The sequence below is a fragment of the Botrytis byssoidea genome (assembly GCF_014898295.1).
Source record: "Botrytis byssoidea strain MUCL 94 chromosome Unknown BBYS_003, whole genome shotgun sequence".
In the NCBI taxonomy this organism is placed as follows: domain Eukaryota; kingdom Fungi; phylum Ascomycota; class Leotiomycetes; order Helotiales; family Sclerotiniaceae; genus Botrytis; species Botrytis byssoidea.
In genome coordinates this window covers 716281-729815 of record NW_024065844.1, presented here as the reverse complement: position 1 = coordinate 729815, position 13535 = coordinate 716281, and the positions used below count along the sequence as shown (strand labels likewise).

Sequence of the window (13535 nt, the reverse complement as noted above, 5' to 3'; positions counted from 1 at the left end):
AACCTTTTCCGACGAGAATGTTTAGAGCTCCTTGGATATGTCGACGATGTATAGATTTATCATTGAAGCCTGGTAAAAGGCGATCTTCGCCATTCACACGATTCTCAAGCACCGTCCGTTAGTCTTCAAATATACCCTTCCATTCACATCCTCTTACACGAAGAACAGCAAACAATGGCGATACCTTTTCTCCAGCATTACTTGCACGAGCTCGTAATTTGGCTGCGGAACATGATCGATTGAGTAATGAAACTTCCGAGACCTTCGATGCGAAAACTGCGAAACGAATTGGAGAATTACAAAATGTAGCGGTAGCACTGAGAAAATGGGAAGAAACGAAAAAATCGCTATCAGAGCTAAATGATTTACTGAAAGATTCATCTACCGATGAAGAATTGAGAGAACTGGCAGTGGAAGACCTTGCTACTACGACTGCCCATCTCGAAGAATTATCAAGAAATCTCACAACCAGTTTGACTCCCAAACACCCTTTCGCCGAGTTACCATGCCTCCTTGAAATTAGACCTGGAGCTGGAGGAGGTGAAGCCGCGATCTTCGCCGCAGATCTTCTACGCATGTACCGAGCATATTGCGCGCGCAAACGATTCCGCTCTACAATCATCAAATACGAGACCACTGACGGCGAAGGCGCTGGATCCGATGCGCCCATCTCCGAAGTTGTGCTTGAAATTGAAACGTCCGGATCGTACGATTCATTACGCGGTGAAGCGGGCGTTCATCGGGTCCAGCGAGTTCCTGCAACTGAGAAACAGGGAAGAACACATACTAGTGCAGTGAGTGTAATGGTGTTACCTAGTTTCCCCACGACGGGACAGGAAGGACAGGAATATTGGGAAGCAGATCTGAATGATCCGAATAGTGATTATTATGTCAATCCAGCGGATGTACGGACAGATGTGATGAGAGCGAGAGGAGCGGGTGGTCAACACGTCAATACAACTGATTCGGCTGTGCGATTGACGCATGTACCTACTAATACAGTGGTCAGTATGCAAGAAGGACGGAGTCAGCTGCAAAATCGACAGAAAGCATGGCAAGTACTACGATCGAGACTAGCGGCTGCAAAAAGGGAGGCCAGAGAAGAACAATTGATGAGTTTGAGGAGAAGTGTGATTGGTGTTGCGAAAATGGGAAGAGGCGATAAAATTAGGACGTATAATTGGGGACAACAGAGGGTTACGGATCATAGGAGTGGGCTGAGTGTGCACAATTTAGATGATGTTATGGAGGGCGGTGACGAACTTGAGAAAGTTATTGATAGCGTCAAAGCATGGTTTTCCGAGCAGGAAACCCTAGGATTGCTTGCTGATGAGGATGCTGCAAGCAAGGCGAAGTAGATGGCAGAATGAAGTACACTTCATGAGTAAAAATTCTCTCTTCAAATTGTCTCCAGACTCTCGTTTCTTTTGTCCGATCCTCTATTTGCTCATTTGCTCAGGTATTCATCCAATCCAGTAGGCAGATTTTGTATCTGATTCAATCTAGCAATCCCACTCGAGGTAACGTAGCTGAGATATCTCGTTGAAAATCCATAGGATCTGATATCATGACGTATGCAATTCACCAAATCACGTTCATAATGTACATTGCATAAACAAATTAAGGGGCAAGAATAATGAATTCTAACCAGAAGTTATAGCAAAGCCCAAAGAAACAACATATCTAACAACAAGATGTGCCCCTGCCGCCTATGATCCAAGCATTCCCAACCGAACCATAGCTCCTCCCAAAAACAAAAATGCCAAAACCATACTCCATGTCTGAAAATCATTTAAGCTGGTGGAGCGCTAGTGTTCTGTGTAGCTTCGGTTCTTTGAACAGCTCCAAATCGAGTGTTACCTTGGTCAAAGATCTAGAGAAAATGTCAGTGGCTGATACAATCAGAACTGGGTGGAGGATGGAGCTTACAGCATAGATTCCCTTGAGGAAAGTGTCGCCAAGGATATCAAACGTCATGGAACCTCTGGATTGGATTCCACCATAAACCATACCATTACCCGCATCGGCAAATCCCAAATCTTCCTTTTGAACTGTGAATTGCTTGCCACCTACAGCAAAAGTAACGACGGGGAGGTCATCAGCGCTGGTGTTACTTGGGAATACGTATCCTTGCTGATCCGAATCATAAGTAGATCCTGGGATTGCATCGTAGATGGCTTGACAAGTTTCATCAGAAACTAATGCAAGAGTAGTTCCGGTATCGGCAATAGCTTTGTTACCGGTCTGAGCAACAGTCTTGCCATTGACAGTAGCAGAAGTGGAATCAAACATCCAGAATCCTTGAGAGTTGTCGACGGGAGTGTAGTAGATTTCTTTGCTTCCAACGACGTCTTGGTCGATGTAGCCAAATGTGTAGAAACTAGCACCTTTATCGGCTTCGTCGGCATCACGCCAGCTACCGAGATTTACAGTGAAAAGCTCGGCGTTTGATGGGATATCTTCTTGGCTGATCATGTTCTCGACAGGTGTAGCAACTGGTTCGGGTGTGACGGTGTTGATGCTACCCCATGCGAGACCAAGCAATCCATCACCAGCACCCTGTTCAAATTGAGCAGACAATTTGGTTGCAAGCTCAACTGCCTGGTTTTTGATGGCCAGACCACCAAGGGAAACAGTATCTGTTCCAACAGTACCGGAAGCAGAAGAGGAATCGCCGTATGAGATTTGCCACTTGGAACTCTTGGCAGCTTTGAAGGTGGAAGACTTTTTTGGGTCGAAGATCGTGTGCCCGGTTGCCTTGGAAGTTGTGGCTTTGGGTAGTTCTGTGGACCAGACCTATTTCGCCATGTTAGCTTTTGCCGTGGAAATCATGCGTCCGCGTACTTGCCCATAGATCGGATGATCCAGTATCAAAGTCAAGCATCAGAGTTTGTGCTGGTGTACCAATCTGTACAGGGCAGAGATACTCAGAATCATTTTGTTGGTCTTCGGCTGGGACTTCGCCGTTCTCTCCGGTAGATGTCTTCTTTGCCAACACACGTTGAGTTTGTGCTTTATGGCCAAATTTATGGAAGCTAGCTGAAGTTGCGGTGACCTTGTTTATTTGAAAATATGGTCCAGGTTGAGTGGGCTCGAAGCCCCATTTGTTGAGTAGATAAACATAGGATTTGGTACCGGATCTTTTATAGTTCTTGTTAGGAACCAGTCTGATCTTTGACAAACCTTGGAGAGTAGCCATGTTGGGTAAGGTGGATAGGAAATTTAGTTAATAATAGTTCTGTAGTAGGTAGATGCGATTTAAAGATGGATGGTATGAGGAGAGATGAAGTTGACGAAGGGAAAAGCTGTCTTTAAATGCTGTTGAGCATCGTAACCTTTGCACCTGTAGAGCCTTCCCCCGCTAGGATACCTAGCTTTCAGATGATCTAGCCAAGGCGTCATAAATTTAAGTTCCGTGGTTTCAGGGCAGCTTCCATGCTATGCACGACCGGGGAAGGCGCATAGTGGGTATTGATAAGGAATCACTTGGTGAGGCATACCCCTTCAAGCACGCAGCTGTTGGAAAATGCCAAGATCATATGATTTGAGTATCAAAAAGTCAATTTTGATCTCGATGCTATTCATGTACACTTGGACATGAGTGAAGGTCTAAATCTGGCCAAATCTTCAACGTACTGTATCTCGTGAACAAGTTGAGACGGAATGCACCAAACATCGAATTCGCCCCTCAGTCAAGATAGTGACACACTGCGAGAGGGGGCAGTGAAGATGATGTTATCCAGGGTACACAAGGTTTATCTTTCGGCACTTCCTCCAAAGTGGATTGATTCGAGACAACAGCCCCTCGTCGTACATGATCTGAAGAAGTAACAGTTGAGAGAAAAGAGAGGCTGTGCCAATAAACATGAAATACTACGCGTAAGCTAACCACTCCACAAAAAACAAGAAATAAGCATCCGCTAAGTCGAATTAGATGGCGTAGCAACCACCCGTGCCGTTGTATAGTGCCGTCCGTCGTTGTCAAGCTCATGCTATCCAAACATTGGCTCGCGACAACATCATCTGGAACATTAAAACGGACAGTATCAAGCTGAAAGTTTATTGATTTGCGTTGACAGTTTCTTCAAGGGTATCAACCAAAGAAGTAAGGAAGATATTTGACGTCATTGACACCAATAACAGCTGGCTATAGTGCTTCATGGATTAGCATTGATTGATTACCAACTACTGCAAACAAGCTGCGTCGTACCTGAACGAGATATTACACATTAGGAAATGCTCGGTCCTAGATATGGTGATTGCGCCGATAGAATTTGGACACAACACACAGGACACAGGAGACACCATACAGCATACCAATACCAAGCTGACCAAGGTACCGGTAGTATTTCTCATCATAAAACCGACAGTATAAAATTGATAGACTGTTCGCATGAATCCGAGATACGGACATGGCGATGCCTATCGTGCGAATTTAGTGGAGTTGCACATGGGATATAGCTTCATGACCTTCCGAGCTTCCTTATCAGGAGAAGCCAAACCAAAAGCTTGAATCCACTTGGCACCACTCTTGGTGGCGGGTATCGGGATTCCCCCACCATAGAACTATCCTCGATCCATCATACAATTCATTCGTCTGTTTCAATGTCTTTTTCCAGATGCTTGTTTCTTCTACGTTCATGAAGCCAGAAATTCGCTTCATTTCGTATCAATTCGTTGTCGTGCTGCTGATCCCATCCTAAGATCAAGAATTGGAATCTTATTTTTAGCTTTTGGCTCATTATTCTCTATTTCGAGACATCGCCCCTAGAAATGACGTCCCTTCATTTGGCTTCCATGTTGATTTGTTGATATGATCACCTCCACGGGATATGCAAGATATATATTGTTTGCGAAATATCTAGCGGGTCCTGTGCCGTTGCGCGGCTGACAGGTATGAGTATGGCGATTCAGGACATAGCACCCAGAAGTTTGCCCAAACAAAGTTCCTGCTGTTATCTCGTGGCTCTTGCAATCTAAGGGCAAGAAGTGTGTTTAAACTTTTGTGGTGTGTATTTAGCGAAGTCCGAGAGGTCTTCTTTTGTATGAGAGGTGCGCGAATAGCGGATTTTAGTAGAGGTAGACTTCTTTCATCATGTGCTTTAGCAATTGGTCTTTTGGTACTCGTACACGTACATACACGCTGTTTCTTTAGATTTCTTTGCCCTCCTCGAGCCCTCTACCTTTTGACAGTAGGAACGGGCCCCTTCCATAACTTTGATCGCTGAATGAGTGATATTCTGCGAGAACGATGTATACGTACAAAATGATACATCCTGCTGCAACCCTACGGACAAGACCGAGCTCTGAGAAAAAAGATGGTGTCGTCGTGACGCCTTCAGTATCAATGAGGTTGATATTGTGCATATATTGCAACGCTGTTGGCGCTTATTATGCTGTGCTGACGGCTTACATCCCTATGCTACACAAGTTGAAAACAAGCTTCTCGCGAATGCACAGCTGTGTGGGGGTCAGTGAGACATCTGAAAATGAAGATAGCATTTGATCATCGTCCTTGGCATGGATTCAAAAATCAAGACAAATTTGCAAACGGGCATGATAAAAAATGAGATCCCGCCGCGAACAATATCGAAATTCTGTATCTCGCAAAGAAGTCTCTGAAATTACATTGTTATATCGGCAATTCAAGGTTGGATAACGTGCATTTATTATTGTATGCCAATCCTTTCATTATTGAAATGCAACGGGCATCTACCTTACAATCACATTCATCAATGCTTGAATGCTTGAAAGATGTATGGGGATCTGAAGTCCCTTGATCTAACTTGGGTATAGAAGACACCAAGAGTATCAGCGCCCTCGTCTCATTTGGTATTTTCACTCCCCCATTTTATTCTCTGGATTTGTTTCTCTTTTTTTGGACAATATTCTCCCATGTCCACATCGATATCCAGTCGCCCATCAAATCCACTCCTTCACGATTCTCTCCACATCCTCCTCTGCTCCCTCAACCTTGATGCTTTTTTCCCACTCCCACCTCAAACAATCCGCTACCATTTTCCTCACTGTTCCTCTTCTGTCGTTCCCAAGCACTTATTATCGTCTGTACAAATACGCAACTCCAGAATGCTATCAAAGCAAACCAAAGTACCAAAATACACAGATATTCCATCCATCCCAGAAATCCAATTATAAAAAAGACCCAAGCCCATGGAATCAAGGGTTGTATGGTCTGGAAGAACTTCTCGAGTGAGTGGGCGAGAAGACAGTTGAATCGGATAAAGGAATAGCCGCAAGCCCAGAAGACGAAAGGTGTTAGGAGGGATATTGAGATGGAGAGGACCAGGCTGTTCGACATAATGAGGATTTGGCTGAAGCTGCCAGCTACACAGCCAGATTCTATGTTGCTTTTGACTAAATTGTCAAATATGTACTCTCTGCAGCGTTTTGAATCGTAAACTATATTCGTTCAAAAGAAAGCAAAGATTCAGCAGGAATGGAAGCATATATTCCTGCGATTTTGAACATCTTTAGGCACACCGCAGTTTCCAGTTTCCACCAACAAAGGTTGGCTAGGAAGTTTGTCTCGTGAGCTGTATGTTGGCCGGGTGTTACCGGATTGGTACCGGATTGTTTGCTATTCTGTCCAATTTATAGGATATCAATTGTAGACAATCAACCTTTGTCATCTAGACATGAAAGCAATGGATTACCTAAAGTACTGCGCGCGTTCGTTTGTTGCTCGCTGCTAAGATGTGACGCTTACCTACTTCAAAGCCTCTTTCATCACCAACCCACTCTCTCTGAATGAGAGGCTAATCTTTCGATTCTAGCTAATTCACATGGTCTTCCTGTAATTCAACATACCAAGCGCCCTCGACAGTGTTGCGTGTGACAAAGTGAACTCGCGTCAAAAAAGATACAATCGAGCATTAACATCAATCCCTCTCGATTGTTATTGTGGATGGTAAGCCAGCTCGGTATTGCTCTGCTCATCATAGAAGCACAGAATTTTTTTAACAAAAATGCGGCTACGTAGTCCAAATAAGATAGAAAAAGATATGATTTAACACAATCAACTAGTTGTGAGACTTGATGTCAGTAGGCCATCCATCACATGACCGTGTACCATTTTTCCTCCCCTCTACGTGGTGGTATTGTGATGACTGCATGGTAGAATTTTGTAGGATCCTTGATTTCAAAGAGCTCGTCACTCATTATTGAGATAGAATGTTTTGAGATAAAAGAGATCTCAAGCAACGTAAATGTCAAACTATGGCTAAGAAACCCCTCAATATCGTGATTGGATTGAAAGCTTGAATCCACGTACTTCTGGATAAATTGCATGAGCCAAATGCGGGAGACAACATCTCACTAGTATCATATGATTCTATGTTGGAGAAACACTTTTCGAAGGGAAGGGAGGTTCTTCCTTTTGGATACCTGAAACTACAATGTCAGTACGAAGTACAGTAAGCATCATAGTAGTGGAAGGGCTTTAGGGAACAGTCCACAACCATTCGATTTCCAATAATCTAGCTGAATCCCAAAATCATTTGTAATCTCTCAAGCTTAAGCACTCTAATAAATAGCAATTGGAACAATTTTAATTGGCGGAAGTTCTGGCAAAATCATCGAGAATTTTGTATTTGCGAGGGGCGGGGACGTCCCAAGCACCTAGGTAGGTATGTTTAGATATTTTTGCTGTATCGTTTCAGGCTTTGCGTCGTGCCACGGGTAAATATCGGCCTTATACTAGCACTTGCATGTGATACCAACACGTCAAACCTCGCTCGCTTCGACAAAAAATTCTGCTTCTGTTCTCTCAGGCTCTGGCACCCTTCACGTCAAATAGCCCTCGAGATTTAGAGCGGTTATATTGGTAGCGGAGTTTTCATAGCTTCGTCGACAGAGAATATTGGTAAATGGGACACATGTATGAGTATCCGACTAGTCCCCTTGAGATATACGAGTAGATGGCTTCTTCGATACCTCACATCTGGACATCTGTACGTCCATGAATCTGGGGCGAGACTGATCTTCGAGTAGAAGCCTCATAGATGAATGACTCAATATTGGGTGATACGAGATGGACGATGCTCTTCTTTTGACTGTTACTTCGTAATTGATCGCAGCTCTTATTGAACAGACGTACTGCGTGCATACGGCCGGATCACGCGAAGAGAATACTGAAGCCATGGTCCAAAAGCTAAATTTAACAATGCGTTGTGTGAATTGATAAAGCATATCTTTTCCTCTGGATGTTAAGTCGGTATTCCAAGCAGTGACAAGTGTCTCGGTGGACCTTGCTGGGAAATGGAAAAGAAGGACCAATCTAGCACCTTGTTCCGGGAGGCAAGGTTCTTCATCCCTTCTAGCAAGGCCAACCACACACCATTAGATACGGTAATATTGATGAGCTATGTATAGATTGAGCGTTCTCTCAAAATCCGTCAAATAACTTACTTCAACCCATTTCTTTAATTGGATCAAGTACGGGTGTACCTCCTTGAACAAGAGACTTGCGCTATCTGATAGCTCTAAGTACATTGGGGACTCGTATCGAAGTTTGTGTCTTTAGGTTCACCAAATAAGTCTTCAATCTTCTGAAAGTCTGAAGCCGAGCAAGCGCCGGTGCCACCTTGTTTTATGGAGAAGATAATCGTCCTGCAATGTCTCTGGTATTTTAGAGATTATTTATCAAGAATAGAGGCATTTTTAGATTGACCAAGGAAGCCTTGAAGTCATACCCCATCTACATCTCGAGGATCGTTCGTCATTTGCCCTCTAGCGAGGACTATACTGCCCTAGTGGTGCAGCTCACGTCGATTTATCATATACGAGCCGTTTCCTCTTTGGAGGATAGCATGCGATGTAGAATTTGTGAGCCCAATATTTGAGCCTTGGTCTATACCGGCCAATTTCTGTTCCTTTTCGACGCGCAAAAGCTTGGAGTGTTTGAACTTGACTGCAATATATTAATTTTAAGAGATCGTTAATTCTGGACGAAAGTGGTTTGACTGTCAGCTGGCCTGCAGTATCAATCGTATTCTGCCCTTTTTCTTAGGAGCCAGAAGCTCTGCATACCGATTTTTAGGGCAAAATCTAACAATACCTAGGTCACCAAATCGTCGTCCGATGACCAGAGCAGAGGTGGCTCAACTTCCAGTCTATTAGAATGATGGATCTTCTGATCTCCAATACAGAAAGTGTGATAGTATATATGGCATTGTGCGACACGAGATTACCTTTTTCTGATATCTGATGCGCGATAGCCATTTTCTTGTCAACTGAGAGAAGAAGGAAAAAAAACATGAGAGGAACCTTCGTACCCCGATCTCCTTGCTCCACGTGGTTGCGAGTAGTAGCTGTTAAGTAACGTCGACGATATTCTTAAGATATCTACCTAGGTAGGTAGGTCTTGATATTTGATTGTTTTGAAGAAGCCAGAGAACAAGCGCCACATAATATGCCGGGTGTCAGCAAACGGTCTGGCGGGTCAATGCTGGTCGGTCTCTTTATGCCCCGTTCCATTCACCATTTCACCTGAAGAGGATGTATATTATCTGTTTCAGTGTCACTTTCTCAACCAAACATGCCAACATGTTTGTGTACTTTGATGGCGCAGTGGATAAAGCGTCATCTTCTTTACGGAAACTTGGCGCGGCTCGAATCGCAGTTCAGGTTCTTGAAATTCCTTCGGGATAATTCGTTATATGTGGGGATTATTGTTGACTTCTTTAAATATTCTATGTTATAGATTTGACTTCTATTCGCTATTATGGTGATATCTCAATTCTTATTAATTGAGAACAGAATTTTTTGTTCCTTTTTGTTCTTCCAGATTCGAGCCGATATGTGATTGAATTTTTTGTAGATCTATAAATTGTTCAAAAACCACCAATCAAGAACAACCTTGGAATAAGATATAACGTGTTTTATCAGTATACGGGTCACTTATTTTATATACAAAATTCGTTTGTGTGTAACCGTGCACTTTCTTTATTTATAGATATAATTTTCTGAAATTTGATACAAAATATTTGAATATATAAAAAATTTAAAAATCTAGTTAATTTTAAGAAATTCGAATTTATAAAATTGTTATTATAAAAATAGTTTTTTTGTAATGAAAATCATAACAATTTCCTTTTTCTTTTAGAAAACAATGAAATTATTTTATAAAAATTAGATCAATAGAAAACCTAGATTTTAATTTTTTTTTAAGATCTTTTATTCAAGAAAACAATGATTGGTTATTAAAATATTAATATTTTAAAAAGCTTGATTTAGGTGGTTTTCGAAATGACCCGCATACTGATAAAACACGTTACAACTTCATTTTACGTATCAATGCGAGTCTAGTTATTATCTCCTTCCCAAATTCAACTATTCGTAAAGTTAGTTTTTAACGAGTCATAGCAAATAGTAACAAAATTCAATGTTTTAGTGCAGATCGCTAGTTTTAGGGATAGATTGCTAATTTCAGGTGCAGATCATTGTAAAATTATACAATATGCTCTTAAAACTAGCAGTCTGCACTAAAAGCTTAAATTTTGTCACTATTTGTCCCAAGAAGACTCCATAATATGGACAACATATGTTTGTCGCATTTGTCAAACCATAGCTACAGCGTAACAATAGTTGTAGCCAAAGATTGATGACGTCAACAACATCACATTTTCTTCCAATTAGATAATACTCTGATAATACCGGTAGCGACAGTACTAATAATCACCTCCTTACTGGTAATCCAACTTATTTTCAACAACGCTTCTGTCTGTGTCCTATTTACCTTGAAAAGCACCCAATCCTTTATCTCCTTTTCACTTCAGAAATTCTCTCTAGCATCCCACATCTCTATTGCCGTCTTTGTTCTGAGTATCCGCCGTCCTTGACTCAAGTTCTTTCTCCTCCCATAATTCCTCTCAATATCACTATGCCCACTAATCTTTCTCCTCTTCCCTCCATACCAACTCCCACTCACACACCTTTTCTTCCCCCCAATATAATTGGCACCACTAACCGTACGTTTTCCCCTCCAACTTCCAACATTTCTACTGCCACTGCCCTCATGATTTCTTCTAATATTTTCCGACGTATTAGAAACTGACCTCTTTTGGAAATAAGCTTTGCGGAACATATCATTAGGATCAAGCCATTGCGAGCAAATTTGATGCATAGGTTTTGCTTTCGCCTCTCCCTTGCAAGGAGATCGAACCGACCAGTCCCAGAATCCAAGGAACTTATATGCATTCTCCAGTGCTTGGCGACCTTTAGTCTCATCCGCAGCAAAGTCATCAAGGCTTAGCGGTTCCACAGTGATGCTCTTGAGAATGAATGCTTCATATTTCCACACCAATTTGACGTTGAGAAGTACTTCGGTTCTTTCAACTGGGTTAAAGCTCCAAAGCTGAAGAGCTGAAGAATCTATATGGTTTTGAGTGAATGATGTGAAGCTATAGGTGTAAGGCCGTTTTCCCGATTTGAGCGGCAAGAGTTGGTGTTTCAATTCCATCAGACGAAAAGTTTCTTGTTTCGCGATTTCGTTTTGAGCTCCAGAATTATCTTTTTTCCATTCATTGTATCTCTCGCGGCCCCATCTTCCGAGGAGTAGGATCTGTGGACTTTTCATACATCGTTCGTAAAGGGTTTCCATAGATGCATCGGTTTCTGATTTGATGGAAACAACTGTAGGAGAATCTGTATAATCACTAGTCGACTTGGACCTTATAGCCAGGGAAAAACTTCTTGGTGCTTCTGTGACTTCTGCAATTGTAGAGAAGATCTGGTTTTTCTCGTCCATGATATTGGTTACATGGTTTGCGAAAATAGTAGGTTCTTCATCCAGACTTCCATCTTTGACGAATCCCACCAACGGCATATCAATCTCAATGGGTGCCTCAACTACTTCTGTGACTTGAGGAATGATCAGGCTTTTTTCGGCACTGGTATTAGTTTTTAGTCTTTCAGCAACGCAAAGATCATCCTCGACAATTGCATGCGTAGAATTTGCGGTTTCATTTACCAATAGATCCATTCCATCCACCGCTTCTCTCACTTCTCTTACCTCTGTAATAGTTGAAGTAATTTTACCCTTGTTAAGTATATTATCAATCACTGGTCCAGTGGCCATACGAAGACCTTCATATGCTTCATCCACAATCGCATTTATAGCATCTACTTCCGATGCCGTAACTCTCAGTAGCCGCGAGGTACTTGTATGCGTATCCACTACCTGATTCTCCGCCTTGGCACGCGTTAAAGGCACGCTTCCACTTCCTCTATTTCCCGCATAGTTCCTATCATTCCCTGTCGAGACCAGATAATTAGCATTTTTACCATTCCCCCCCGTTTCAAGCTGGGTTTTGTCTTGAAGGAAAAACTCACAAAATAACCTATAAACAATGCGTTCAGCAACATCCAGCTTCTCTTTCTCTCTTTCGCCGTACAGTTCTCTCGTCTCTACGCCAAAAGCAGCAAGTATACTCTCATACGCCTGCAAAAATCTGACCAGATCAATCTTGTCATCGATAGCTCGATATACCATTTCCTTTTTGCTGTATTTGCTGTCTTTGTATCTTATTTTCGTGAGACCTGTAGCTAGCCTGGGGCTTGGATAGAGAGGAGATCTTTGCAGAGCAGCTGGAGAATAGAAATTATGAGATAATGAGAGAGGAGAGATGGAACGTGGGATCTCGTGATTGTCGAAGGCGGTTGGGATTGGGGTGGCAAAGTTAGGACTGAGCCAAGAATCTTGGTGGACGGAGGAAGATGCCATGTTCGTGGGAGAAATGCTGAATGAATGGATGAATCGATACAGATACAGATATAGATTTCGACTTTAGAATAACACTTCAACTTGAAGTGCGAATAGTTATCTAAGGATACCAAAATTACTGTATAAGCAATGCAGTGAGATTATTTGATGTACGAGTCTTATTGTAAGAGCGAAAGAATTCAAAGGAGCTGAGTTTGGGTGATGCAGATTGTGATGCATCTTTCCTCCAGATTTTTTTCGATTAAGGAAGTTGCTACTAGGCATCGAAGTTTAGCCCATACGCATTTAGTGAGCCATGATCTGAAGATATTTCATTTTGACAGAAAGGAACGTAGATGGAAAGAAGTGACTGATCACTTGAATACAGTAGCAAAATGGGGAAGGAGCGACAAGGTTGGGATTCTCGATAGGGAAATGTACAGATTATTTAATACATATCTAGTAGGTACCTAGTAGGTATAAAAGTCCCGTCTCGTAGCTGCCGCATTCTAGAAGAGATTTAAAATTGAGGACGCAAGGTAAAGAAATAGAGATTAAACAAAAAAGAGTTACCCGATTAGCTGGCACCCAAATATCCGAATCACAATGAAGTCCACAACTCCCAACAAAAAACAATACAACAAAGAACTTTCCTCTTGAATTCACAACACAATCAAGAATTCATATCAACAATAGCGTTCTTCATTCCAGTCGACTATTGAAATCTATCTAATCCTAACCCTTCAATCCAACAGATACAAAGAAGCAATACTAGTTACATGATTACCGAGCATCCATCTTTCGACTCACGACC

The 13535-nt window shown here is 42.2% G+C and overlaps 3 protein-coding genes across 3 annotated transcripts; 1 reads left to right on the top strand and 2 right to left on the bottom strand.

Moving 5' to 3' along the window:
* Nucleotides 1-17: 17 nt before the first annotated feature.
* On the top strand, nt 18-1358 carry EAE97_001671 (uncharacterized protein; the record flags this gene model as incomplete). Its single annotated transcript, XM_038872182.1, has 2 exons — nt 18-117; nt 169-1358. The coding sequence occupies 2 exons, from the start codon at nt 18-20 to the stop codon at nt 1356-1358; spliced, it is 1290 nt and encodes a 429-aa protein (XP_038736740.1).
* Nucleotides 1359-1792: 434 nt separating this feature from the next.
* Nucleotides 1793-3199, bottom strand: EAE97_001670 (uncharacterized protein; the record flags this gene model as incomplete). Its single annotated transcript, XM_038872181.1, has 3 exons — nt 1793-1873; nt 1930-2796; nt 2849-3199. 3 exons carry the CDS (start codon nt 3197-3199, stop codon nt 1793-1795), a joined length of 1299 nt encoding a protein of 432 aa, XP_038736739.1.
* A 7593-nt stretch (nt 3200-10792) lies between these two features.
* Nucleotides 10793-12742, bottom strand: EAE97_001669 (uncharacterized protein; the record flags this gene model as incomplete). The annotated part of the gene is made up of 1 exon (XM_038872180.1): nt 10793-12742. The coding sequence occupies one exon, from the start codon at nt 12740-12742 to the stop codon at nt 10793-10795; it is 1950 nt and encodes a 649-aa protein (XP_038736738.1).
* Nucleotides 12743-13535: the final 793 nt, after the last annotated feature.